At 37.1% G+C, this 10,818-nt stretch overlaps 1 protein-coding gene across 1 annotated transcript; it reads left to right on the forward strand.

Annotated features, from left to right (window-relative positions):
- Positions 1 to 1,916: 1,916 nt before the first annotated feature.
- Positions 1,917 to 9,089, forward strand: LOC114034613 (aldehyde oxidase 3-like; the record flags this gene model as incomplete). Its single annotated transcript, XM_027850370.1, has 6 exons — positions 1,917 to 2,004; positions 2,271 to 2,357; positions 5,397 to 5,588; positions 5,897 to 6,124; positions 8,515 to 8,610; positions 8,961 to 9,089. Coding segments are annotated over 6 exons (820 nt in total), but the record flags the coding sequence as incomplete, so codon positions are not given.
- Between the last annotated feature and the right edge of the window lie 1,729 nt (positions 9,090 to 10,818).

Genomic DNA, 10,818 nt, shown 5'->3' on the forward strand with positions numbered 1-10,818 from the left:
CTACTGGTCACCTTCAAAGCTGATATCAAACCATTAATAACTACTTTTTGAATCTAACCATTCATTGTGTTCCAAATCTACCTGCTTGTACTAACACAAAAGTCTCTCCTTATTTTTTAAAATAAAAATTACATAAAGGACTTTATCAAATGATTTACTGAACTTTAGGCAAACTACTTCTAACATTCCCCATTCTACCATTCTGATAACTCTTGTCAAAAAAGGGAAATACAATTTGTAAATATGTTGTAACCTGTTCTTGAAGAAGCTATGCTGGACCTTTGTGACTTTTTATTTCTTTTTGAGATGTTTACTGACTATCTTTTAGTAAAACATTTTAGAATTTTGCCAGAAATCAAAGTGAAGTTCAATGGCTTATCATAGTTTGTAGGCTTTATCTTCTTCCTTTTTTTTTTTTTGAAAACCACGACAACATTTACCCTTCTTAATCCTGCACTATCTCTTCATAATCACTTGAGATCACTGACAATGGCTCAATAATCACCTCTGACAGTTCTTGCAGTACCCTAGAATGTAGTTCATTTGGTCCAGGACAATTGAACTCATCTAAGGAAATGAGATATCCTATTACTTATCCTTTTATTTATCTTGAATATCAACCTTGTAATAGCTATTTTTTTTTGTCTTGTTCATTCCAGTCCAGAGATAATTTTCATTGGCAGAAAAAAAAACCCATCAGACTGTCGTTTCCCTTCTGAGTTCTGGTCAAACATCACTGACTGCCTGGGACATTGGCATCTAGTTATCCCGTAGACATCTCAAACTCAACGTCTCCTAAACAGAATTCATTATTATACTCCTCCAATGCACTCGACTATTTCAACCCTAATCTTCGGGGGGGGGTGGTGGTTAAAATTCCTAAATTAATCAACCAGAACACTAATCAAAGTCTGCTAACAGTTATAAATTAGTTATATAGTTGTTGACATTTTTCAGTCGTGACTGACTCTTTGTAATCCTTTTTGGGGTTTTCTTGACAAAGATACTGGAGTAGTTTTCCATTTCCTTCTCCAACAGATGAGGAAATGGAGGCAAACAGGATTAAGTGATTTGTCCATGGTCACGCAGCTAGTAAATGTCTAAGGCTGGATTTGAACTCAGGACTTCCTGGTTCCAGGTGTGGCACTCTATCCACTGTACCACCTATCTGTCTGTTATAAAATAACCTGTTATAAATCCTACAGAGGTTCCTACACACAAGGAAAACTTTTTTAATTTACCTTTCTTTATTTTCAAGCTTAAATAAGACAAATTACTTCATAATCCTTTTTGAGACTAACTTGACCGATTATTTCATTAGACTTTGGGCTGTTTTTGTCATTAAGGAATGAACAAGGCTTCCTGAAATCTCCTCAATCCTCATTTTGATCCTCAATCCAAGATCAAATATAAAATCCTCTGTTTGGTGCTTAAAGTTCTTCATAGCCTAGTCTTCTTTCCTTTCAACCTCTCCAGTCTTTATACACCTTATATGGCCTCACATAGTCTTTGATCCAGTGACACTGGCATCCTTGCTGTTCCTCACATAAGACCCTTTGTCACCTGATTCTAGGCATTTTTACTGATCTCTGCCTCCTGCATTCTCTGGTTTCCTTCAAGTCCCAGCTAAAACTTTACCTTCTCCAGCAATTCTTTCCCAATCCCTTTTAAGTCTAGGTCTTCTCTTTGTTGATTATTTCCCATTTATTCTGTATATAGCTTGCTTATACATAGTTGTTTGCATGTTTTCTCCCTTATTAGGTTATGAGCTGCTTTAGGACAGAATTTACCTTTTGTCTTTGTATCCTTAATTTGGTATAGGTGCTTAATAAATGTTTATTGACTGAGTAACTGATTCAATTGTCCATTATCACTCACTTGGGATGTTCCTAAAGGGTTTGATTTGTTTCTTATAGGACTGGTCGCCCAATTCGTTTTATTTTGGAGCGTGGAGATGATATGCTAATTACTGGAGGACGCCACCCACTACTTGGGAAATATAAAGTGAGTGGGACCAGAAAATAATGCTGAGAAAGTGATGGAGAAAGTATGGGAGATTGGTGGATTTGTGATTTCAAATTTCTGCAATATGCTACACCAATACATTCTTTTATGGATTGCCAAGAAGGAAAGAATGGTCCCTGGGAGGATGCTAAAGACAAAATGAATAATTATGCAATTTTGCATGCAATTTTACTATCTTTTTATTCACTATAATGCATTTTCCCCCAACTGTTCTCACACATTTATGTGTTTTTTACCAATTCTAGATAGGTTTTATGAATGATGGCAAAATCAAGGCAGCAGATATTGAATATTATATTAATGGAGGATGTACACCAGATGAATCAGAAATGGTAAGCTACTTGTATAAATGTACAATGCCATTTATTATTGAAAGCAATCAATTTAAAATGATCTTTGTTAGCATAGTGTGTTGGAGGGTCTCTTTTAGTGGGTCACCAGTAGATGAAATGTAGAATAATAATAGAACTTTAGTTACCAAGAGAAGAATCATATGGTGTACAAATTAAACATTCCCTCATTTCACTATTTCTTCTGATTCCTGTTCATTCGTCAGTTCCAGCTCAGCTACTATTGTGAACAAATAAATGTCCCTCTTCCCCATTTCCCTGTCCCACACTTTCCTTTTGCTGCACATGTCTGGTTCTGGCCTCTTATTGAGTGTACCCCTAGTCTTACCATAAAGACAACTTTTTTGCATTTGGCTCATTCCTGTCAACACTTTACTACTCTGGGCAGGAAAAAAATTGTGGATTAATAAGTTTTGGGAAGCTAGTACTTTTGGCTTCTAGGAAGAGGGGAAGGGTCAGAACTCTATCTGGGTAAACCTGTCTTTCAATTTACTGACTCTATCCCCTTTTGGCATATTCTCCTCTACTACCCACAAGGAATGAAGGGCTCCTACTTTGTTCCTTTCCAGTACTTCCCTTTAAAAAAATGTTAAATCTTTCTGAAGGGACCTTAGAAACCCTCTAGTCCAATGCCTTCATTTTACAAGTGAAAACCCCAAGTTGTAGAGCAGAGAACTGACTTGTCCAGGGTCACAGTGATAGTAAATGGCTAAATCAGGTTTTGAACCCAGATCCTGGCTCTCCAATAACCATGTGTGACACTCCACTCAGGCAATGCCCTACACTCCAAAATTACCTTTAGTTCCTTCTCTCCTCCACCCCTTTGAACCTTTCATTTTTTGAAGTGATAGTATTAGGGAGGAAATTTGATAAAACTACAGAAATCACTTAGTATCTTCGGGTTCATGATTCATTTTCAAATAGAAATGTTATTTCCAAAAAGGATGTGATGATTCTTTGTTATTATGCATGAATGGTTGTTGTTGTTTGTCCTTTGTTCTTGAAGAGGACCATGATATCAGGAAGGAAATGTCATGACTTACAAGTGAATTGGATTTAGGTGAGGCAGGGCTGTGCAAAGGGACTAGCTTCACTTTCTCCTCTGGAGCCATATGTGTCCTGTGGCAAGATACAGATCAGCGTGACTGGAGATAGCCCTGGATGTAGTGGGAAGCCATGACTTTTTTAAGCTACGGTCTTTCTCAGGTCTCAGTTTGTCTGAGGCAACATCCATTCAGTGATTAAGGCTTGGCAAAGAATGAGGTAAAGAATGGCTTCTTTTACCTAGTCAAAAAAATCAATCTTGGAGGGGAAGATCCTCGGGGTTTTTGGCCAAAACAGAAACAATGGCTATTTACACTCACTCTGAGCTATCAGAACCCAAACAATGAGCAAGTGAGGCTTGGCTTGGGACCTATTGTTGGCTAATCAATGAAAGTCAGAATGATTTGGATTTAAGACATGGTCCATAAAAGAGAAATCTAGCCCATAAACCCCAAGAAGTCTTGCTAGGTTTCAGCAATTGAAATGTCTATTCCTTTGGACAGAGCACCCAAAGGTAAGGGTATGACTCCTTATATGGACTGAGAGAGAGGAAGGAGAGGAGTGAGAGAAGGGAGGGAGAAAGGGAAGGAGGGAGGAAGGAAGGAAGGAAGGAAGAAAGGAGCTGCGTTGTCCAACTGGAATGGGCCAGTTGGGTCCAGAGTGGGGCAGCTATTATTACTCACAGTTGGTTGTTTCTCCTTCATTCTCAAAGAGGACCAATGACATCAGGAAGGAGATGTCATGACTTGCAAGTGAATTGGGTTTAAGTGAGGCAGGGCTGTGCAAAGTCACCAGTCTCAGTTTCTCCTCCAGAGTCATTTGGGTCCAGTGGCAAGATACAGATTGGGACAACTGGAGATGCCTCCAACATGAATGGCACATTTAGAAAGAGCTCTAGACCTGCAGTCCAAAGACCAAGTTCTAGCTTGTTCACTTATTTACTATTTGACTTTCTTTAGGACTGAGTTTTATCTTCTGAAAAAATAATATTTTCATTACCTATCTCACAGGGTTGTTGTGTGGAATGTACTTTATGAACTATAAGTCATTACAAGAAATGTTAGGACAATTATTATTTTCTATTTTGCTTCAGTTATTCCAATCAAGTTTCCAATGTTAATGTTTCTCCATTCTATTGTTAAAGGCCTTAGTTGTTTCTCCTGGTGAGGAGAGCAAGGGTCTCTTATCAGCTCAGTGGTAATCATTGACTTTTCCCAAGTGGTTTATGTATCTGTTCATTTATCAGTTGCTTGTTGAGTGTCCACCAGCGATGTTGGAATCCCACAGATGTAGCCCTTTGACATTTGTTTTTTAGTTGAGTGGATGGACTAAGGTGGTACATTTCCACAATTCAATCTTATTTTGTATTACACTATGAATGTTTCCAATGGTATCAAAATACTTTTTTCTCAAAAAATGGATTCTGTTTAAAAATAAGAAATGAATACCATAAACTATTTTGGGGTAAGTAGGAAACTATTAAGATAATCAGTAAGCAACAATAGAATATCAAAACTTTCAGGGATGTAGCTGTCATCCCTCAGTGACAGAAATATAGAGATCAATCTATTTTCAATAAGAACTATCATGGACAGAGTCCATTTCACAGAATGGCAACTAAATATTATTGTAACTACTAAATACAGGAATAGGGACATAATTGTTGGGTCCTAATCAAAAGATTGGACTGGGTATAATTTGAGACTTTATATGTCAAAAAGGACATAGAGAAATCAGAAAAGATCTGGAGAGGAAAACAAAAAGAAGTTGGGATTGTCTAGTCAAGAGAAGACTGAGAGTTAGTAACAAATTTTTGAAGTCAGGATTTTTATGTAAAGGATGATGTCCATGCCTCTGGTAGATTAGGTGTTATTTTGCCTTTGAGGAGAAAGATTGGGTTGCTGATACTTTGAAATGCTACCTAACATTTATAATTTTATGATTCTAAACCAGTGTTCATCTTGGGAAAAATTTCAGGTAATAGAATATGCTGTACTCAAACTGGAAAATGCTTATAAAATTCCTAACCTCCAAATCCAAGGCTGGGCTTGCAAAACCAACTTGCCATCCAATACAGCCTTCAGAGGCTTTGGTTTTCCACAGGGAACCTTTGTGACAGAGTACTGGATAACAGCTGTGGCAGCTAAATGTAATTTACCACCAGAGAAGGTAACTAAAAAAAAAGCAAAAATCACATGGAGATAAGTTTTTTTTTGGACATAGTTGCATAACATCTTTTCTTTTTAAAATACATTTTTATTGAAAGCTTTTGTTTTTAGATCATCTCACTGTCTTCTTTTATTTTTTCCCTCTTTCCCTCCTGACCCCAGCCATCCTATGTAACAAATTATTTTTTTTGGCATAATTTCTTGAATGACATTTTTATCTTTCTAAGTTGAGCACACTTTCTATATCTCTCCAATACAAACCTGATTTCTACAGATCTTTATTATAATATCTATATATTCCTCCACCAGGTTAGGGAACTAAACATGTACAAAACCATTGATAGAACAATCCACAAACAGCAATTTGATCCAAAGAACCTGATAAGATGTTGGGATGAATGTATGGAAAAATCTTTATACTATAGCAGAAAAAAGGCCATAGAATCATTCAATCAGCAGAATTACTGGAAGAAGAGAGGGATTGCCATTATTCCCATGAAATTCTCTGTAGGATATCCAAAGACATATTATCATCAGGTAATTTTTTTAAAAAATAATTTAAAAATATTTGTTTTAATTTTAAACATGTTAATCAAATTTATCTATGAATTTATCATCTGTCATTTGTCATCTGTCAAACAAATGAGAAAACTCTCTACATGAAACCTATAATTTGAGACTTTATATGTCAAAAGGGACATAGAGAAATTAGAAAAGATTTGGAGAGGAAAAAATAGAAGCTGGGATTGTCTAGCCAAGAGGAGACTGAGAGTTAGTAACAAATTAAAAAAAATTTGTTTTAATTTTAAACATGTTAATCAAATTTATCCATGAAGTTGTCATCTGTCAAGAAACCTTCTACATGAAACCTTTTCTGATCCCCTTATTTGCTAATGTTCCCTCAACTATCTTATATTTAAATACTTTGCATTTATTTTGTATACATTCTGTATTTGCTTATATAAGCTAGAGTAGAAATGGTTTCATTTTTAAATCTTTGTATCTATCCCCAGTACTTATTTAGCAGGTAAATCATTTACTTTCCTTCTTAAGCAGAAAGATAAATAAAAGCTAACAGGAGAGAATTTGCCTTAATTTAACACTCTGACTAGGTAGGGCATCAATTTGGGGGGGAGGTCCTTATGATGAGAGACACTAGTCTGTCTGCCTGCCTACTTTGGAATTCAGGAATTTTCTGCCATGTGTGGAAGGGACTCAGTTCACAGTCTCTTTAAGAAAAATATATTTTGAATCAACAAATGGTAAAATTCAATTTTATTTAATTCAATTCAACATCTGTTTATTGATAAACTCTTATGGACTAGCACTATGTGTAGCAGTGTGAGAAGTAGAAAAAAAAAGTGTGAGATGCAAACTGAGGATACAAAACCAACTCGCATGGAATGTTTAAATAACAGTGTAAAATCCTGTGTGAAGGAATAGTCACCTGAGTGTTACAGATGGGAGTCCTGAGAAGGGATCAGTGAGAGCTGATGTGGTCAGGAATGTCTTCATGGAAGAAGAAGAATGTAAACTGTGCCCTGAAGAATGTGTAGGGTTAGAATAAGAAGAAGGCGGGAGTAGAAAGGGCATTTGAGGCAGAGGGACAACATGAGCCAAGTAATGATGCCAGAATGAGAATGACATGTGGGCAACAATAAAGAGACAGATCTGCCTAGAAAAGAAGGATTGGGCTGGGGGACTGTCATTGCTAATAGCTGTCATAAGCATGGCTAAGGGAGTGCTGAAGTCAGTAAAGAACAACAAACTCTAAGATTCTAAGAGTCAGCCAGAATTCGGGCTTAATCATTTATTTCTTTGGAGGATAATGTGCCATTTCCTCTCGGCGTGCTCTAGACCAGAAGTAGTGTTATGCCCAAGAGTCTCACCTATTGGAGCTCAGAAACTCATAAAAACTGGAGGAGGCAGGGGAAGGTGGCCCACCCCAGGATGTTTGTAAAGGGCCAGAGGTAAATGGGGTACTTTAGAAGTAATAAAGTACTTCAGGAAAAGAGCCAGAGGTAGAAGATATGCCTGTATATCAAAATTCAGCAACTAGTGGAAACTGAGGCAATAGGAAGAATTAAGATTTCAAGGCCAAGTAAGAGCCAATAAAACCAAATCCCAAATAGATCAGGGTAAAGGGTCTAAATCCAAGCAAAGAGTTTCTCACAATTTGTTACACTGAATGGGCTCATCCTTTTAGGTTTGAGGTCTGTGAGTGTATGGTGGTGGAGGGAGTAGATTTACTTCCTGTTCTTCCAGATGGACCACAGAAAAGGATAGTTCTTGCCCATCTCTCCTACCACTCTCCCACTTCTGAGCGGAAGGTAATGATGTCAGTATGGCAGACAGATGGGAGAAACAAAAAGAGCAACTCTTGTTAAGATACAGTTTAGCTCAATATAAGACAAACATTTATTGGAGGGAGATACAGAGTTTAGATAAGACATGGTTCTAGCCCTCCAATAAGCTTAGAGTTGGTTAGGTGATGAGATGACTCCACAGACAACTATAATATTGATTTTATCTGATAAGTGCATTAAAAAGTTACAAAATAAGGTGGGATCAATCCTAACTGCTTTTTGATTAAAGGAAAATCCAGCTTTGTGTTGGTTACCCAGCAAACATTTAGTAAGTGTTGGAATAAGATGCTGAAAATGATGGTGAGGCCATGGCTGAATTCCAATAATTAGCTGTACATTTCAACTTCTTTTATTTCTGAATTCTTCAGTAAAAGGTGTCTCTGCTAGCCTGAATGATGTGAATATCCTTTCTGTCTATTGAGGAAAAGTTTACTTCTATCACTTCTAGAATTAAACTATGCTAAGTGTGATTTGATAAGTTACTTTGCTCCACATTGACATGGTTTATAAAGATTGATTTCAAGGTAGTAAGAAAAATCAGTTTCTGCTTTTTTTCCCCAGGCTGCTGCCTTGGTTCACATTTATACAGATGGGTCTGTATTAATTACACACGGGGGAACTGAATTGGCACAAGGTCTTAACACCAAAATGATACAGGTGAGGAAAAAACAAATCTGTTCTTCATTTGTTTAAATTCAGAATCCCAGTATCTAAGCTCATATACCTTCGGCAAAATTTAATGCTTTATGCAAATTAAGGGTTTTAAAACCTAGGGATATTTTTGCTGGTAAAGTATATGGAGGAAATGAATGTAATATAAAAATAAAGTAAAAAACTAAAATTAAAATGGAATATTCTTTGATATGCCTATAAAAATATGGAATAGGAGTTCCTCTACCTAGCAATTAAAAAAAAAGAAAAAATGTCTTTAAAAAACCAGACCTTGAGGATGTTAAAAATCACAGCTACCAAGTGGGTTGGAAGTAATCTGTTCATTTGCCATACAGGTGGCCAGTCATGAACTGAAGATACCAATGTCAGATGTGTACCTGAGTGAAATGAATACCGTAACAGTGCCAAATACAGTCGCCACTGCGGGATCAATTGGAGCTGATGTCAATGGGAAAGCAGTGCAGGTTATGGGCTCAACTTTCAGATTACTTTTAAATCGTTCTTACCTTTTCACAGATAAATCTTTGTACCTCAGAGTTTATCCTGGTGCTTTTTTTGTTTGAGCATTTGTATTGAAAGAACAAGTATCACAAAGTTTACTTGTTTTTATCATGGAAGAGTAAATACTTTTTCTTTTCTTTTTTTTTTTTTACAGCAGTATAATTTTATTTTTTCAACAGTTGAATTACCACAAAGACCAATTCTACTCTTCATCCTTTCAAAAGAAGGAACAGCATTATATCTTTTCTTTCTACATCCCCTTCCTTGATATAAGGAAAAAAGGAGTATACCTTTTCTATCAGAAGGCTATATAACTTGGCCATTAACAAAGCTCTTTCTGAAATTTTTGTCTGGGGGCAAGTAGAAATTTGCACTAAGTCTTATCTCTCTTTAAATTTAAATCTCTATATCAAGACAAAATGAAGTTGTGAATATGACCTTGCCTGAAAATCTTAGGGGTTAGGTAGCCATAAATACTTTAAGTGTCTGTCTAACCCAACACATACTTAAAAACAAATTACTTCTACTTGGCAAGAATCAGTATTATCATTTCTTTTTTTTCTGATTAAGAAACTGATGCTCAGAGGTTAAATGAATTACCTAGTGTCCCATAGCTGATGGTTGGTAGAGTCATAGCTGGAACCTTTGTCTGCCAGACCAGTACCTAGCACTGTTGACATGCCATCAGGGAGTTTCTAGACCTTCTTGGTTTAGGCATGAAGTCATAAAATCATGGACATAGAGCTAGAAAGAACTTTGATCCAACTTTGGGAGAGGAGGACTTGATGGTAGAAGCAGTACCCATATGCCCAAAGTCTCTGACCTTTCTATTTTGTAAATCAAAGGATTTCGATGTGGAAAGAATTTTACAGAATCTAATGCAGTTTAATTATTTTTTTTTTCATTTTACAGGTAAGGCAATTGAGGGTAAAGAAGTTAAGCAAACTCCAACTTTTCCAAAGTCACACAAGTAGTAAGTAGTAGTATTGAGATTCTAATGCAGATCAGAGACACTAAAGTTCCTTCAGAACTAAAGTTGCTGTGAGGTTTTGTGACCACATTCCAGGACCTACCTCACAAGGTTATTATGAAGATCAAATGAATTAATGCAGGTAAAGTTCAATTCTTTATTTTTCGGCCTTGCCTAATTCCCTCTGACCTATCCATTTGGGAGCTTCCTTCCAGCTATACATCTATGCTCACTTGCCTCCCTGTAGGTCAGAGGTTGTCAGACTCACAGCCTACAGGTCCCATGGGGCCCACAAAACACCAAAGGAGAACTAGATTAGAATCTCTATCTAATAGAGAGATGACCTCACAGGAAGACTTGGGTCCAGACCTACCTCTGACATAGTATACTGACTGTGTTACCCTGTGCAAGTCAGATACCCTCTCAGTGCCCTAGGTCACTCTTAGCCTACAGTTTTCAGAGCAGGTATCAGGCTGCATTGGTAGGGAAACTTTCTCATTGGAATCACCTCTCTCTCTCTCTCTCTCTCTCTCTCTCTCTCTCTCTCTCTCCCTCTCTCCTCTAATCTCTTCTTGTTCCATCTACTGTCTCTCCTCTTCATCTCTCTGACTCTCCTCTCTATCTTTCTTCTCTCTCTCTATGCCCCTGTCCTGTCTGTCTCTTCTCTCCTCTTTTCTCTTCTCCTCTCCTATCTCTCTCTTGTCTATCTGTTTCTATCTCTC

This window comes from Vombatus ursinus, unplaced genomic scaffold (assembly GCF_900497805.2).
Source record: "Vombatus ursinus unplaced genomic scaffold, bare-nosed wombat genome assembly UNPS02000307.1, whole genome shotgun sequence".
Classification (NCBI taxonomy): domain Eukaryota; kingdom Metazoa; phylum Chordata; class Mammalia; order Diprotodontia; family Vombatidae; genus Vombatus; species Vombatus ursinus.